This window comes from Phaethon lepturus, unplaced genomic scaffold (genome assembly GCF_000687285.1).
Source record: "Phaethon lepturus isolate BGI_N335 unplaced genomic scaffold, ASM68728v1 scaffold9092, whole genome shotgun sequence".
In the NCBI taxonomy this organism is placed as follows: Eukaryota; Metazoa; Chordata; class Aves; order Phaethontiformes; family Phaethontidae; genus Phaethon; species Phaethon lepturus.
The window spans coordinates 4,121-21,924 of NW_010525491.1; the positions used below are offsets into that span (position 1 = coordinate 4,121).

Sequence of the window (17,804 nt, forward strand, 5' to 3'; positions counted from 1 at the left end):
CCCTACACTAAGTGACTTCTACAGATCCGTGATACTTCCTATCAACTCACTGAACACCAGGTAGTTTAATTGTAACAAAAACATTACTGCAGACAAACTAAGGGAGACTCAATCACACCTAAATCACACCTATAAATGTGCCTAACTGATTGTAAAGTTGCTGTACCAACAGCAGATCCTAGGACTGCAAGCGTGCAGCAGCTTGCCTTTCAGATAGGTATCACTTTCATCTATGTCCAAAAAACACTGCAACTGGAGCTGATACTCAATTTCACTGAAACTCCCAGGCCATCCTGTCCAAGTCCCCATCATTCAGTGCAGTCTCCAAACAGAAGCTGAAGCTAAACATCAGAACTGAGTGTTAAGTGAGTTTCATCAGCCAGCACCAGGCTTAGAGGTTTAAGTTCATCTCAATTTGTTTCAGGCTCCCTAATTTGAAATCTCAGCTAGCAGTTACCTTGACACTTTGGCCAAACTTAAGCAGTAGTTCAGCAGCTCAGGTATTTTTAATTTAGAAGTGTATAGCCTGAACTTCCTTGAGATAAAGCTTAAATTAAGTTCAAGTAGAGACATGGCAAACATGATTGCCAAAAGCCACCTTTGTCCAAAGGATTCTTTGCTAGTTGGAGATCTCTGCTCCTGCTAAGAGACCTGCTTTAAGCTAACAGAAGCCCTAGTCAAGCTGTTCAGAAACCACAACCGGACAATATTCAGAACTGTTCTGCAGCCAATTTTTGGTCCCTAAAATTGCTGCTCTCATTTATCCCAGAGGATTTTTCACAGAAATTTTTCATGCCTTCCCCTGCCTTTTACCTGCTAAATGATCAGCTGTGGATGGTTTGTCCAGTTTCAGCAGGGCTGCCTCAATAGCTTGGCTGAAGGAATTCTGGAAGCTGGGCACAGGTATGCGGTCAGGGCTGTCGCTTTCTCCATCACTGTCCACCGGCACAGGGAGTGCCAGAGCGTTCTCATCTGAAAGAAGGAAAGGGCCTTGAGAGGCAGAAGGCTGTATAAAACTTGCAGCGCAAATGCTCTTCCACACTCCAGAGATTTCTTGTGAGGTTACACGATTTCTTAGATTTAGATACATGGGAAAGAACCTGAAGTAGTAATACCGAATTTTCTTACCTCTTGTCTTTGGAGCAGGTTTGGGCCATGTTTCTGATTTTGCCTTTCCGACTCTCAACATCTATCAAAAAAGTTGTAAGATATGATTAAATGCCATGTACTAGAACAATCCTGCCTATCCCCTAAGTGGCAAGAAAATCTAGGAACCCCTTCAAGCACTCAAACCATACATTGTCAAGGTCCTTAAGATTTATCGCACATTGTTTTTGTGGGGGAAGTAATTGTGTTCTCAGACTAATCCCTAACTAAGACACAAGTAATCCTGACAAGATTTACTCTGCTACATAGCTTACCTGGGCAAAGGAAGGGAAGCGAGACTCTTCTTCTAAACTTCCACAGAGCGACAGGCTGACCTGGCTGGCAGCAGGTGACAGCAAAGTTGGGACAGACTCTACAAAGAAAGCAGCAGATAATTAAAGCCAGATGCATTTGTCAAGCAGCATAATGAGTACTCTTTATCAGGATGAAACAGAAATAAAGTTTTATTTTCTTATGTAATTAAACATTTTTATCTCATCAGTTTCATCCATTAGTCACACAGTGACTTTCCAATCTTTTTGAGATTTAAATCAAGTATTTTTTTGTTTTGGGGGTTTTTGTTTGCTTCTTTTGGGGTGTTGTGTGTTCTTTGGCTGTTTTGTTTTTTGAGAGAAACAAAATTTAAGAGTAGTTTCTACTTCATATGTTTATGAACTGCAAGATAAAAAATTTGGTAAAGCATCACCGGACAACAACCTGAGTGCTCATCAACTATATTTTATTTTAGTATAATGTGGTGGGGAAGGTGGAGAGGGTAGAAAGAAAAAATGCCAGCAGTGCTTTCCTGGCATACACACTTTTCTTCCCTTTCTGGGGAATTTTTTTCATTTCTTTTCTTCTGTCTCAGCAAAAATTTAAAAGATGGAGTCACTACAGTGCAGATCTCATATTGTCACTGAATTAGAGGTAGTAAAAAGCAGGCAAAGGACCAGAATGTTTCTTAGCCATGTCAGCCTTTTGTGTATGATCTCACAGGCAATCCAGGAAAGTAGTAGTCTCTGATCAGTATTAAGAAAGTTTAGTGTGATGACCTGACCAGTAGATCCCAAAAGAATGATCAAGAGCTAGATGTGATATGTTTTTACAGATGCTCACCTGTCTGAAACACAGGGCTTCTGCCAAGAGGAGACAGACAGAAGCTCTGATGATCAATGCTGGTAGTTTCTCCGGGGCAAGAGGTAAAAGCAGGGAACTGCTGCAGATTCTCTAAAGCAATATGGACCTCTGGATCTAGAAAGAGGTTTTTAATTAAAGCACTACACAATGTGGGGGAAGACTGTCAATATGCAAGTTGTTTCAGGAGTCTAGGAGGTGCCAACTCAATTTTCTTTCCACCCTCTATTTCAGAGTCCAGTATAGCCCTGCTGCTGGATGGAAGCAGTTCCTAGGCATTTTTTTTCCACTTTTCACTCTATACTGCGATTACTATAAAAACAGAAGTTAAGAATCCTGAGAGCTATATACACCATGGAGATTGGTATGCCCTTGAATGCCCTGTCTCTCCCATAAAGTGCAAGTATGCAGGAACTGCATAACATCATTTAACATCCTGACTAAAACAGCTTATATTTTTCACTCTACAGACATTGTTTCTAATACCTTGTAATCTTGTTCTAAGTACACCCTATAAACTAAAAGCCTTAGAGTTTATCCTATAGCTCAAGAAATCATCTCAGCAACTAAAGATGATTGGAAATCCACCAGTTATGCTCAATCATGACTTACATTTGCCTTGTTTCTTGTTTTCTTCTATCTCAATTCTGCGTTCACGTCGTCGTTCATCACGAGCTTTCTTCTGCCGTAGACGTTTCCTCTTTTCAAGGTCATCTAGGAGCAATGCACAGCATTGGATATCAAAAACCTCCCACACCAATACTTTGGCAATATTTTCTCCAGCTTTGAGAACAACATATTCAGTTATAACACATTAGTAACAAAATATGCTTACAAACAACATATGTTCTTCCAAGCAGTCAGGTTCTTTCATTCTTCTTATAATTGTTGTCTATAAAACAGTGAATTGGGGTTGTTCCGTCTAGTAGTCATCAGACAGTTGGTGCAAGAGGAGTAAAGCTGCTATGTATGCTCTTTTTTCTGCCACTAAAGGATAAGAACTACTTCCCCTTCACCCTCATGGATACATGACAGAGCCAACTAGAAAGGTAGTACCAACCTGAAAATAACTCTAAAGTCTCCTTAGAGATGATGGGTGGCTTCAGAGCCAGTTCACAAATGCTGAACTCACACGTGAGAGGCAAGTGACAGAGGTAACGATGACGCTGTCTTATATCCTGATTCAAAAAAAAAAAAAAAAAGAGCAGATCTATCATCGCAACAGGGTCTAGAAGTTGCCATAGTGATAAATTGCTTATGGAGATAGAATGGCCTCCATTCATCAAATCAAATGGAAAAAAAGTAGCAGCAGTGACACGATAATCACTTTATAAACTACAAACACGTGAAGGATGCCCTGGGTCAGAACCAAATGCTTCAAGATCTTCACAAACTACATCATAAGATTTGGATGCAGTTACTCCAGCTCAGGTACTGCTTTTTTTGTTATTCCTCCCTTCTCTCTCACAACACTGGAATAAAAATCTACAATGTCATCCCTCTGATGAGTTTATTTTTGCACTGGACCAAATTTGCCTTATACACTTAAATTACTTGGACCTACAACCACCACTTTACTCTGCTTCTTCTTTCAGTCTAGTTTTGTATCTTTCCTCACAGAGACCAAAAACTTGAAGACAATTCCCTACTACCTCTGTGTCCATTCTTACTTGAGCATATCCTTTCTTAAAGATTAATTAAGAATTATATACAGCTGTTACCGCACATGCCAATTCTTACAGGTGCCTCTGTCAGAGGAAAAGGAATTTAAGACCCATCCCCTTCAGTGCCTTCTGCACTTTCACTCCCTCCATCTCAAACACTGAAGTTTCTTTCCATCCTCTATTTTCGTAACATCCCACCTCTACCCTTGATGCTCAGAAACAACTGTTTGTTCAAGACAGAGGCAGAACACTTCTTCAGGTTGAGAAAGATGATAATCTGTCTAGTTCCAGCTACTGTCCTATATGAGGAAATAATTTACTTTTAAGACAGCTTTAACAAGAAACCAATCCTAAGCTTGCAATTCTCTTACTCCTAGAATTTCCTACCTTCTAGGAAAAAAAAAAAAGCTAGACTGCAGCCTACTTATCAAAAGCAACTTAAGGTACTGCACCTTACACAGATGTCCTTCATAGGTAAGCATGCCTACCCATTCATAGTTATTATTTCTTATTACTGAAGAGAAACAAGTCTCACCTGTCAGCCACAATGACCAATCTGCTAAAACAAGAGCCCTTAATTAACAAGAAAATAAAATAACTACCTCTGTCATTGAGTAGCCAGTTATCTCCACTACAGCTGCAGTTATCTTCTCCGGACTCTTCTCCAAGCTGCCATATTCACGAACAAGACATCGAACATTCACAGGGTGAAGATACATACACTGTCCATCCTCCGCTATAAGATAAAATATGGTATCATCACTTGTTCTTTGCCTGTTAATTTTCAATACCCTTTCTCCCCATCTCAGTATATTCTCCAGTAATAAAATTAAAGCTCCTTTCTGAGTTTCTGTGGGAGTTCTCCATCACAGGGTTTAGCTGCATCTAAAAAAATGAGAAACATCTTCCTCAAGAAGGATGCCAAAGGAGGCATCTCTGTCTGCATGATTCCAGGATTTCATTGCACTGACCTTGATAGAAATAGTAAAACGGAGAGTTGCTAAGATGTCCACTGCTAATTGGATCTTTAGATTCTTGGTAGCTTGTTTCAGTTGGATTTGGTTCTTCTGTAGTGTTGTTATCAGATTCCCCTACAGTGCCCACGTCAGGTACCTCGTCTTCATCCAGCACTACCTCTTCTGCTTCCACAGGAGGCAAAAAGGAACTTGCCAGATCTGAGCAAGGCTCCACAAGCTCCTCATCAAATGCAGACAGATATTCCACACCACACTACCACAGCAGAGAGTATACAGTTAGTATCACAACACCTCCTTCAAAAGATTATAATCTCTGCAAAAATCTTTGGCACCAGTTCACCATACTCTGCAGAATGTGGCAGAAATGCGCCACTGGCAAAGTGGCAGAATTAAGTACTAACAAGATCTGCCAGAGCAGAGCTGTCACCCACCTTCTTCCCTTGGGAAACTGCAGGCTCCAGAGCCTGGGAGCTTTCTAGGACCAATTCTTCCACAGCTGCACTGATTCCAGCAATGCCATTGTTTTTATCCTGGTCAGCAGAGAGTGCTGTTTCTCGCTCCTACAGGTCATCCAAAGAGAACAAGTTTCAATTTTCCAGGTGGTAGCCAGGAGACTACCACCATAGTTATTTTTAGCCTTGTCCTATACTTCAGGTTGTCATAGATCTATAATTCATCTGTGACAAAGAGTGATCCTTGAAGAGAAGTCCTCTCCTTCTTATTACTGTAAAGGACACCCACTGCAGGACGGCTAAAGGCTTTGAAAAGGAATATTCTCCAGATTTGCTTATGTTTACCTGATAGAAGATATCCCAGAAATTGCTGGATCTGAAAGCTAAACGCATCTTCTTTTGAAAGCAGAACTCTCTTACGTTTACGGAAGGAGTACCATTCAGTAAAAAGCATCCTGTTCTATCTTGAACATCATGCCAAATACCTGAGGTCCAAAAGCTATAGTCTTCTCCAAGATTTATAATGCTTTTCTAGCAGCAAACATCACCACCTTGCTAGTATGTACATCATAGACAACCACTTATGCAGCAGAACATAGATGCTTAGCACTCAGCATACTGTTACAAATGAATAAAGCTGCCAAAGAGGGTCTCACCTTCAGTTCCTGGATAGCCGCCTCGATAAAGCAAGCCTCTGGGGTGTGTTTTTCTTCCTCATACTGTTTTAGTAATGCCGCTTTCTCCTCCAGAATCACCAGCTGCAAGACCTGTTCTCTGGATGCCAGAAGCAGCTTTGAATACTGACTGTGCTGGTCATCTGAACAGAAGGAGCACCAAATCATTAATATCTGCATATAGAGGCACCAATTTGAACTGCTGTTTCTTCTGAAGTTTTGTTACGGCTCAATTTTGTGAGTTAGTCCACTTCAGGGTGGACAATACTTAGCAAGAGTTTGATACAGACTCCACATATTACCATTATATCACTGATGACACAAGCTGGTGCCACATACCTGCTCTGCTACACACATCTCCCCCACACAGCAGTTCATCTGCCACTTCACCACTCAGCTGCTACACATAAAAAAAAAAAAAAAGTCCAAACTTCTTTGCTGTGGAAGCATTGCCAGTCTGCAGTTTCCTCCTCTTCTCTATATACTAAAAAATACTGCAACTGGAAAGTTCTGCAAGAGTGACCTCTGTTTTGTCTCAAACTAGTTCATAAACCTGTATGTATTCAAAATCCATGCAAAACATTATTATGACCTTTTTAGAAAAGGCACAGCAGAAATAGTAAACTAAAGACTTGCAAGTTCAGCAAACTGTCTTTGTTACTAGACAGCTTACCTCAACTACAAACTTTACAGCAACCATAGCATCACACACTAGTACAGTCCATACATCCACTGCTCCCTAAAGGTCCAACCTTGTCTACAGAACACCAAGTTATTGCTGAATTTCCTGGGTTTAGAATGATCTCAAATCCCGTATTTGTTCTTTTGTTTTATGAAAGGATTTAAAGTCCTTTACTTTCAAGTACTGAGGAACATGCAAGCACACACCCTGCATGCTGGATACCCATCATGTGTTAGGAGACTTGACTTTTTAGAGAGCTTAAATGCATGCAGCCTTTCACAAATGTGCCTGCAAAATGAAGCAAGCCAAGGCAGCCCACAAAACAGCAATGCTAAGTAAAATTATTTCTTTAGTCACAAAATTTTTCGTGATACTAACAGATAAGACGATGATGTGTTAGTCACATTACTTGACTGGAGAAAACTGAAGTCAAGCAACAGATGTTTGGAATAGGTTTGCAATAATTTTAATTATTTTCCCATATCATTCACAGATTTTCGTTGGTAAGTGAAGATGATGAAAAGCTTGTTGAAGATTACATCCTTGAAATAACTTAGACACGGAGACAGTTATTTTTGCTAAGCTGTATAATGTGGAGCCAGGAGGAAAAAAAGAGTTAAGGACACTGAAAAGCCAACAAAAGCAGCAAGAGTCACACTAATGACTGCACAATACCAAATACACATCAAACTAATGATTGAGAAGGCAGGAGTCTGCAGTGCAGTAACTTGAAGAGAAACAGCACACAAGTTAAAGCCTTACAAAGTGTGGGTAGAAAGCTTATTATTAAGATATGGTCATTAAGGTTTTCAGCTGTTAAAATCCAGGTTTCGTAGCCTGGTCTATTTTAAGGTGACAGCAAATAACAGCTTTGCCATAGAAAAGCCTCTCTACACAAATCCTAGTCACAGTTCGGAGCAGGATGCCAACCACCAGTACTCAGATACACTCACCTCTGATGTAAACCGGCTGCACCACATTCATCCACTGAGATTTGGGCAGTGCTATCAGAACACCTTTCTCTCTTCTCATAAGTTGCATTGTAATGGTATCACCAATTGCATATTGACGTGTTTCCATAGCAACAACACTGCAATGTAAGGAGGAGGTTAGTAGGGTAAAAATAACATTTCAAAAAGATACATAATTTAATAAATATCAAGCCTCACCTCTTGAGATCCTTCTTGTGAACAGAGCTGTAACAAATAGGGCATTTACTCCAGGTCTTTTCACTCAAGGAGAGATAGTGAAGGATACACGCCCAACAAAAGATATGCCCGCAGCGGGTGATCTTTGCTGCAGTAGGTGGGTACAGACATATTGGGCAAGAGGGCACTTCATGGCTACAGATTCGCTGAAATGGCACGTGAGAAGAATAATACAAGTTTTAGACTTGAAAATCAGTTCCTGTGCTACAGAATAAGCAACCTGTAAGATCTACTCTAACATATTAACCTTCCAGCTCTTTAGGCTTATTTACCAAGAAATTAAGTACACTGTGAACTAAATAACACCTTCAGACTGCACATGGAATAACCTTCAAAGCCACCCATCTGGTACTTCTACTATAAATGACATTAAAAAAGTGACTCTTCTCATGTTTCCCCTCATGTATTCATCATCTATAAGAGTTAGCAGCATCTTCATCATCTGAATTCAGACACTGAGAAGACAGCAAATGAACTCTGTTGCCCCACTTACACAAGCAGACTTGTGCAGCCCTGTTAAACTGCAAGACTGAACTTGCCTATTGCCATCAATATGCTAATTTTGTCAAACACTTTGTTAGCATCTGTATGTTGCAAAGACATAACTGCCAAGCAAGCAACTAGATTTTTCAGCACTCTTGTAGTGTCAGTGTAACATTAAGCCTACCTCCTTTCCAGCTACACCATACAAAATAACTAGTCTTGGCAAATAATAAGTTTCTACTTGAGGCAACCCAAAGTTCTGACCACAATTCTCAAGAGATTTTTCCGTTTCGTTGCTAGGCAAGATGGGCCACCTATGCACAGAATAATTCTTCAAAATTCTACACTCTAGTCCTCTTCCGTGGACTCATGCCCAAGTTTTCTGTTAATATCTCGATCACAAGGACTCTGTCTACAGAATGTCAGATACTATTTTTGATGTGTTCCCATCTGCGAAAGCAAGAAGAAGCTGCTAATTTTCCTAATAGATTTTAGCACTTCTCTCTTCCTGTCATGAAAGTATTTCATAATATATTCCATGACAGATCTTTCCCAGTATTGTGGGAGTGACAGAAGAAGCCTCAACTCAAAAACAGCTGAGTTTTACGTAACATCACAGAGATAGAGAGGCAGTTAAAGACAGGTTGAGCTTCTTAATAATAATTTAAAAAATCTGGCCCATCAAAACTGACCACTTGCTCCACAAAGTCCCAGTTGACCAAGGTATCTGGATCAGCAAAGTGGACTGTGTAGTCCTGTTCTTCAGAGACAACAAACTGGCAGCTGGGGAAAGGCAAAGAGACAGATAATCCACTCAGTTGTTTCTAAATATTCTTTGAGAACTATCCTATAGGATTCTCTGAGCTGCTTCTTTGTACAGCAGAAAACTGATGGATGCAGTCAGTAACTTCTACCAACAGAACCCAAGACAGTTCAATTTATAACCAGACTTCCAGAATACAGGTATATCTAAATTCAGTTAGACACAACATCACATACTAACTACAGAATGAGTCAGGCAGAGTGGTTTTCCACAAACATGTAATAAACAGCCAGCTCCATCAGGGATCTACTGAAAAACAGGGAATCTACAAGTGGAAAAAATATACTCACAAAAACTAGAACTACTGGGGCTCCTGCAAATAGACTTGACTAAAATAAGTCACAAAACAATAGGGAAAATAAAATTAGAAGCATCAATGCTGAAAATAGTTTTCACTATCTTTAACATGATCAGATACAGGAAGTCCTGAACACACTTCAAATTCAGGTGAAAGCGACCATTCTTCCCGGTCAAAAGCAATTCTGCTGCTGGATTACTATACTGATCATCATTTGCGTTATACTACTTACCTAGGGGCCTGTAAAATAACCAGCAATTTAAGAACTAAGAACAATATGAGTAATTGCTTCAGTGACTTACAAATTCAGAGTAGCTTTGATCCAGCAACTGCTACCCCTATCGTCTCAATATACTACTTTTTGGAAAAAACAATTGTCTTCCAAGGGAACTACACAGGTCTTCCCAAATGGAGTGTCATATTCCACAAGAGATGCCAGAAAATTAGAGCAGAAGACTAACTGGTTTGTATCTAAAGTACTCACTCCATCAGATACCTTGCAAATAGGTAAAGACGACAACTTGATATATTCTCATCCCTTTCAAGTATAGTCATTACCACTAAAAACACTACAGAGGTAACTTCACCCTAGAGAAGTCAATACAAGCAGTCAAAGTCAAACACAATTCCCTGGCTGATCATCCCTTACAGTTCAGTGTCTCTGTAGAAGCCTAAGAGCCCTGCTAGTCTTCCACTCACTTGGCCTGTAGGAAGAGCTCCTTGTTGAAAGGCTTATGTCCCCACTTGTTCCTTTTCCCCCAGTTGCCGTGTCCATTCCCATCAAAATGGCCTGCTTGGCCACGGGGTTCAAAAGTGAAGTTCAGTAAGTGGTTCAGATTAATCTTCTTGGGACCAGAGAATTGGGCAGGGCTGAACTCTGCCCGCTGAGCCTCTGCTACCTAAGAGACAAGGGCATTTATTAGAACTTGCTAGAATTTACTGCAAAAGCATCAGTACAAGTTGATATCCATGCCCCACCAGTGATTATGTACAGAATACAGTATCCACTCACTCACCTTCTCCCATTCCAGTTCTGCAAATCAAGTAGTGCAGCATTAGAAGTGCATGAGAACCTGAAAGTTAGAACTGAGTGGTCTTAGCCCACACTGATCAAAAGGAGGAGAGCATAAAAGCAACCCAGGTAAGGACAAGCAAAAGCTAGCAAAATCTAGCAAAGTTAGTTACAGAAGAAAGTTGTTTGAACTCTAACATTCTTTTAGGTAGTCAGTAATACAAGTCTGATTAGTGTTTGCACAGGTTGTACTTGTTTTGGTTAGTTTTCATATAATGAAGCAAAGAATAAGAATTCAACAAACAGCAGGTGAGTTTTGTTACAGTCAGCAATTTAGGTGAGCAGTATTGCTCATCCACTAAAACCAAAAAAAAAAATCACAGTCCTCTGTGTCGATGAAAACCCACCAATACTCTACAGTACTTAAACCCACATCAGCATAAAAGCCTCACTCTGGTTTTACTTCATCTCGATGTCACCAAGGCTAATACAATTACTTTCCCAATACCAGTATCACATACAAATTTGTACACTGATGTGGTTAGACACAATCACCTCAGACTTAAAAACCAGAAATCATATCACTCGATATTTTCACGAAGGACCTCTGTTTCACGAGCTATGTACATGGCCTGTCTAGGTACCCATTCCTCAGATGGTACTTTTTATTCCAAGTCTCTCAGAGCAGAGAGCACTCCTCTTCTGTTGTTGCAAAGTTGTTCTGCTCACACTCACTCTGGCATCTCAACGATGTTAGCACCTCTTATCGCTCTTTCCAAAAATTCCCTTCCCAGCCCAGGAGCTGAACACAGAAGACCTATCTAGGCAGGTCAGAGTGATCCTCTCGTCCCAAGAAAGAAGGCCTTGGAGGCACGGCATTACAATTCTCACCTCATCTCGTCTTCCACCATTACAAGAGCTAAAAAGTTTGCCACTTCCGCCGCTACCTCCCCTTTGAGGAGGCATCTTGTTAAAAGCTTTGCTTTTCTGTGAATTGGAGCGACGGGACTGACTGGAAAAGTTCTCATTTTTTGAATACGAAGTTTCTCTTTTACGATTATAACGCTGTTTGGATCCACTCGCATTCTTTCCATCTGAAAGAAAAAAAATACCCAAGAATCTGATCAGCAGCCTCAGAGTTGTCCACACGTACAGCACCTCAGTCAGCTTCACCTCAGAGACATGCTCACCTTGGCCACTGCCTTGGGCCCTGGTTAAAAGGATATCAAATCCCGCCAGCAACCCAAACCGTTGCATTCCTATCACCGCCCAAAGAACTGGTCAAGGAGTATAAAAGAAGGATGTATTTGCTATGTTTTATCTTTTATTAGAATAGTTGAATTTTCTTTATCCAGATTAGGAATTGCCGTCACCAGACGTTAGCATGTTGCCTGGTCCATTAAGTGACAAACAACAACACCACATCTTCATGCCCATTACAAAAATTGACAACTACTTCATTTTTTCATTCTATTTTCTGAAAACACACAATTTATCATATGTTATTCCCTTATACAAACATAGAGCCCTACATTTGTCTCAAGGTTTCCCACTTTGCAAGACCCCATTCCCTGTTTCCACTCAGTTCTGCCCCCTATCCTTAAAAGACCCCACCAGATCTAATTCTGTTCTAAAAATACCCTTTTCTTTCACAAGGCCAACAAATGCTTATCGAAGCACAAATCTAATGCTTTGGCCTTGCAGGGCACATATCTAATATCTAAGTACTAAGTCCACCAACCTATGCAATGAGAAGTGTTTGCCCAAAAGCATGCTAAGCGCACCACTGACCCCAACACAGGACACAGTGGTGAAAGCACAAAGCAAAGTACCGCAGGAATAAAGTTCACAAAAGCAGAAAAATCAGCCAGGCTCTTTAGAGGGGGGGTTCCTGTGTCTGAACAGCTGCTTCATTAGACTGCTAGAAGAGAAAATTAACACTATGATAGTCTTAACACAAGATCACAGTTGCCCCAAGGACACAACAGACTGCTTACCTGTCACTTAACCTAGCATTTCCAGCAAATGCCCTAAGTTTTATTTGTAGAAGAGATATGTTGATAAGCTTGGAAGCAAAACTCCACAGGCTCAGCGAGACGTCTATCCACGTCAGCTAGCCCCAAAGTCACTCCGGATACTCAGTAAGCGTTACACAAACAGTAACGCCTCATAACATCTAGATTCATTTTATAAAAGCCTACTAGTTTTCCTTTTCCCACTTAATAGTCCTCCCCACCCCTTAATATAAAACTTAATATGGTAGGCAAACATGCCACTATGATTCAGGATCGTGTTTCTCATATGTGTAGTTTTCATTACCTTCGCCTCCAGTTTCCCCCTTCCCTGGCACCACCTCCAATCTACCCAAGCTTCTAAAACAGCTGGAATGGGATCATTCATACGAAGTCCCACTTTCTTGTTATTTTTAGATTTCTTTCCCACCTGCACCCCCAAAGAGGGGGGAGCAGTGGACTGGAAGGTCTGTGTGTTATTGTACATTACTGAGGATCTGAATTCTAAAGAGTAAGTTAAGTAATAAAAGTGGCTTGACTGCATTTTGTGGTGGTCTACTGTTTCTTGCACGTGGCAGACTGCAGTCATTGCCTGCAACTACAGCTATAGACGTAAAAGGACACTATAATTACTTTCACATGATGTGACAGCCATTTTGCAGACAAAATTCATCACCAGAACTGGTCATGCTATTCAAAAGGCTGATCCTTTAATTCAGAATTAAACCAACACCATCAGAACCACAGATGTGTAACTCAAACACATGCTTGCATAGCTTGCAGTGCTGTAATGCTCGTCAGGCTAAAAAAACATGGGTTTAGCGTTATCAGGAAAATAACACCCCAGAAGCTGCCAAGTACTGAGGGTGTGACCAGGTCTGGCTGAATGATTATTTAGATAGAACTTTTTTGAGAGTGTTCGTAGGGAAGAGGCTATAATCAACACCACCGAGTCTATGGTAAATAAAATAAGTCATTTTGAAGAGGTTTGGACTACTACTTCAGTTATTCAGAAGCAAAGCTTGTCAGTTTAGAGCTCAGCCACCCTCTTAAATCTCCAGTTTCAGTGAAGGTGCTAGCGAGGTACGTGCCTATTGTGCCTACAGCAACTTTGTAGTTTCTCTGCAATCATCAACTAGGGCAAAGAAACAACTCAAGAGAAGTTCAGTCTAAAGTGGGTCTTTAAAAGGCCCAGGAACAAGGAACAGCTTGCACCTGCAGCTGACAGAAGAACTTCCTACCACTTATAGTTTTAATCAAGTTAGTCACCATGAAATTTGTCAGTCAGCTGGTTTACACACATTCCTGTCATACTACAGGTCCTTTCAAACCAACTCCTACAACCTTTGGGAGTCACTATAATGACTCCCACATTTTATATGAAATTCTTCTCCACCTGTGCCATTTTTAAGAAGGACCTTACATGACAGTCTAACAATGCTTCAAACCTGATTTTATTGATTGCAAGTTTCCCCTCCCAGAATAATTACCCTCATGAGGATTCTGGTCCACCAGAGCGCTAATGAAATCAGTCAACAGACAAACAAGAGTTTGGAGTATGCATTTGTTGGAACACTTTTTCCCCACCCTGAATCTAAGCAATGCTGTTCCTTCAAACCTTTTTAGCGTGCAACATGTCAGGGAGCTCTCTGCTTTGTACCATCCCTCCTTGCATTTCCCATAAAGAGCGGGACAGGACAGGGCTATCTGCACTCAGATAAGCGGAAGATTCTCACTGCCATCCTCTCGTTAGATCCCAATTTTAAGTAGTGTAGATTTGGATTTGGGAGTTTCTTTTTTCCTTCTTTTCTTGGCAAATTAGGAACGAGCAACAGCGCTGGTGAGGTATTTCCTCTTCACCCAGGTCTTCTGTTAGTCCTTTTGCCATTAGTTCTTACAAGATCTAACCTATAAAATATATCTACCCATCCACACTCTAAAAGAACAGACTTAGGAAACATACTGTCTATATAATTTTACAAAACTAGCAACAAATCCGTTCTTGCTTTTCAGAACAAGCCCTGACATCTGTGGTTTCTCCTGCTGGATGCCACATTCTGTTAGAGAACCTCCATCTCCAAAGATCAAGAGAGAGGAGATCAAGTTCACAGGACTCAATGCAACTCTAGGTGACCACTTCAGTCCTGGAGCTGCAGTACTGGTTTGCTACTGAGGTGAGGACTGCAGTTTCCTTCCACCTTTCTTTGCCTCTTCAGCTGAGCCATGTTGAAGCATAAAGGGTTTGGGTGGTGGATCACACTAAGCCCCAGGGTGATTTCATGAAAACACACTGAAGTTATTGCTGCTGCTAAGGCAAACAGCCCAGTGAACAAGAAGTATATCTGAGCAGTCACGCACCCCAGCTAAGCATGCTCACAACACAATAATAAGGCCCAGGAGCATTTGCAAGGACTAATGTTGTCCATCAGGTCTCGAGGACTGCAGAGAAACCCAACAAGCCTATCTTCCCTTAGCTACTTTATTCCATCCTAATGGGATGTGACTCCTGTTGGTGCACTAACATAACCCAAATAAACTTATCTGTTGGAAACTTCAGAGTTTAATTTAGTCTCTAAAGACAAGTTTGGAAGGTGGCTGGAATCCAAAATCCACAAGTACAAGAGCTTACAGTATTCTATTTAGCCCATTTCAAGCTGTGCTGCAAAAGAAACAGAAGGAGAAGCTACCGCAAGGTTTCATGAACATCTACATCATTTCCTCCGCTGGACTTGATCACAGCAGGTAACCCTTGAAAGCATCTAAATGGCAAGAGCTTGACTAGACTCAAATCCAGTGACCATCAGTAATGCAACAAAAGGTCAGCATTTCAGGGATGGTCTGTGGTCCATCAATACTACTTTCCATTTCAAAGGAGACACAAGAGTTTCAGAATACCTCCTATACCTTTCCTGAAACAGGACAGAAATTGCATGGACCACATCAGCGACAGGTAGAATGGCAAGGAACTCAAGAAAGAATATCCCGTATGGTGACATGCCAGTGTCTTGCGTGCAACAGCTACCAAAACGTAGCCACAATTTTAACACAGCTGCACCCCATATGTTCATCCTAAGCTGACCATGGAATCTTCTCATTTTAGTTTTCAGTACCCTCCAGTTAAGATATGTACATCAACTAAAAGAGATTCGAATTTTGCCAGCTCTCTTCGGTGCATCATAAAGGAAGCAACTCATTCCATATCCCTTTGCCCTCCATTGTAGTTAAGAAACAAGCATCTTAGAAGCAGAATGATGTCAAAGCCAAAATCTTAATTTTTTTTTTTTAAATAGGTCTTCAAAAAAGTTTTTTTTTTAATTAAAGGTTAGTCTATTGTATTGGAGTAGAAGAGTATTGTACATCAGGATTTCTCTCCTCACTGTTCCTCTGCTACTAGTGCCTGTAAAAGGTGGCATTCCACAAAAATCACTTAGCACTTTTATTTTGGGCTGCAGTGACAGGCCTTTTATTCCCTTCCTCATTACAAATACTGTTTCTTCTACATGAAGGCATACTAGCCACAGGACAGGCCATCTTAACTACTTACTGAAGGATGTTTATATTCTGTGAACAATCCTCCATACAGCATCACAAATCACTAAAAAAGAAGCTGTAGTGATGAGGTATCTCTTGGCGAGACAGGGACAGAAACCATTTCTGCACAACATGAAAACCCGACATCTCATAGCCTTTCACACTGCCTCTCACAATATAGTTTATATACTTTGTTATTCCATCAGAAGCCAAAGATTTGGTTCTAAAACTTTTATTGAACACCTAGCACATGATATCCCCTACTTCCATTGGTCTGTTCATTAGAAGGGAAAAAAAATTAAATAAGAGACTGAAAAACAACAGCAGTAGCTAGGGATAATAAGACCCCCACATCTAAATCTGTTGCTGATGCAAAACACTTTGCAAATCAGTTAGTTCTTCCAGAAATGACTGCGTAAACTGTTCTTCCTAAGAAAACTTTCATGTGTTTGAATTCAAAGTTAAAACTTCACTGTAATCGCACAGTCACACCACGACCTGGGAAGCTGTGGGTGAGCCACCTCCCATGTCACTCACTTCAGCCTACTGTGCAGGAGATCAGTTAATACAGGTGAAGAACAGGTAATACTTGGTTACCCAGGATCCAAGTGCATTTAGAAGGTCCAAAAAGGAGTCAACACCTTCAAGATACTCCCTCTGGAATACACTGTTGCTTTCTCAGAGATCTGAAGTAATGCAGCTGAAACAAACCACTGAGGAGGAAGGAAATTAGTACAGCAGTGGTGTTGGAGCAACCTGTTGACACTCTCATGCATACTTCCAAGACTAAAAACACTCATTTTAATCACTACCACCGCATTTCTAGGTTTTAGAAAAAAATGCAAGGTTGCCAGAACACTCTGCTCCCAAACCGCTTTAGAGAACTGAAGGTGGCTCAGGTCTTACCTTGAAAAGATAGATGACAGGAACCTTAATGGCTCCTCAGGAACTGCTATGTCAGCAAAACTAGCTGTTTGCAATGACGGACGTAACACTTTGGTTTAAATGCCAGATAAGCAAACAATATGTAACTAACTCTGAACTCCTCCAAAGCAGACTACTGAAATACAGCTGGTAAGGGGAATGCTGTGTATCGTCCTCAGGAAACATGTAAAAGCCCACTCGAGTATATAACAAAGGTAAGGTTTCTCTCAATAAGCACTGGCAAACATACACTCTTGCTATAAAACCAGAGTTTTGGCTCTAACACCGATTACTCCAATGCTGATGGCGATAAAGCATTAATCCTTAAAGGAAGAGGAGGCTAGGAACCACAGCCTACCTAACAGTGAACAAAGCCAGAAGAGGAAGGAAAAAGAAAGCAAAAACAAGCAGTGACTTGAAACGAAACCTATTAAAACCCGGCTGAGAGACAAACAACCCGACAAGGAGAAGTTCAGCTCCACGATAAGCCCAACCCCAGCACAAGGCCATCGGCCCCACAGCCCCACGCTGCTCACTCGCGGAGGAACGATTACCCCGTTCCTCCCTCCCTAATTTCCCCCACTTCCCACCCACCAGCGAGATCCAAGGTCCGCCGAGTGGCCATCGCGAACGGCCTGAAAGCCCCGGGACCCCCCGATCGCGGCCAGGCACTCACCGCTGCCCCAGCTCTTACCGCCTTTGGGCTTAGACTCCCCCGCGGCGGGCCCGGCCGAGGCGGATCGCGGCTGCTGCCCTTTGCTGCCGGCCGAGGAGCCGGGCGCAC

General features: G+C 41.4%; 1 protein-coding gene across 1 annotated transcript in view; it reads right to left on the reverse strand.

The window, feature by feature from the left end:
- RNF10 (ring finger protein 10) overlaps positions 1-17,798 on the reverse strand; it is an 18,689-nt gene extending 891 nt beyond the window's left edge. The window contains exons 1-16 of the mRNA XM_010282761.1: positions 17,715-17,798; positions 11,445-11,647; positions 10,241-10,440; positions 9,113-9,203; positions 7,899-8,083; positions 7,683-7,819; positions 6,030-6,190; positions 5,353-5,481; positions 4,916-5,174; positions 4,547-4,680; positions 3,341-3,458; positions 2,893-2,994; positions 2,263-2,397; positions 1,422-1,519; positions 1,129-1,189; positions 814-972 (exon numbers count right to left, since the gene is read on the reverse strand). Of these exons, the coding sequence (XP_010281063.1) occupies positions 814-972; positions 1,129-1,189; positions 1,422-1,519; positions 2,263-2,397; positions 2,893-2,994; positions 3,341-3,458; positions 4,547-4,680; positions 4,916-5,174; positions 5,353-5,481; positions 6,030-6,190; positions 7,683-7,819; positions 7,899-8,083; positions 9,113-9,203; positions 10,241-10,440; positions 11,445-11,519 (2,044 nt within the window). The 5' untranslated portion in view covers positions 11,520-11,647; positions 17,715-17,798. The remainder of the gene's footprint in view (positions 1-813; positions 973-1,128; positions 1,190-1,421; positions 1,520-2,262; positions 2,398-2,892; positions 2,995-3,340; positions 3,459-4,546; positions 4,681-4,915; positions 5,175-5,352; positions 5,482-6,029; positions 6,191-7,682; positions 7,820-7,898; positions 8,084-9,112; positions 9,204-10,240; positions 10,441-11,444; positions 11,648-17,714) is intronic.
- Between the last annotated feature and the right edge of the window lie 6 nt (positions 17,799-17,804).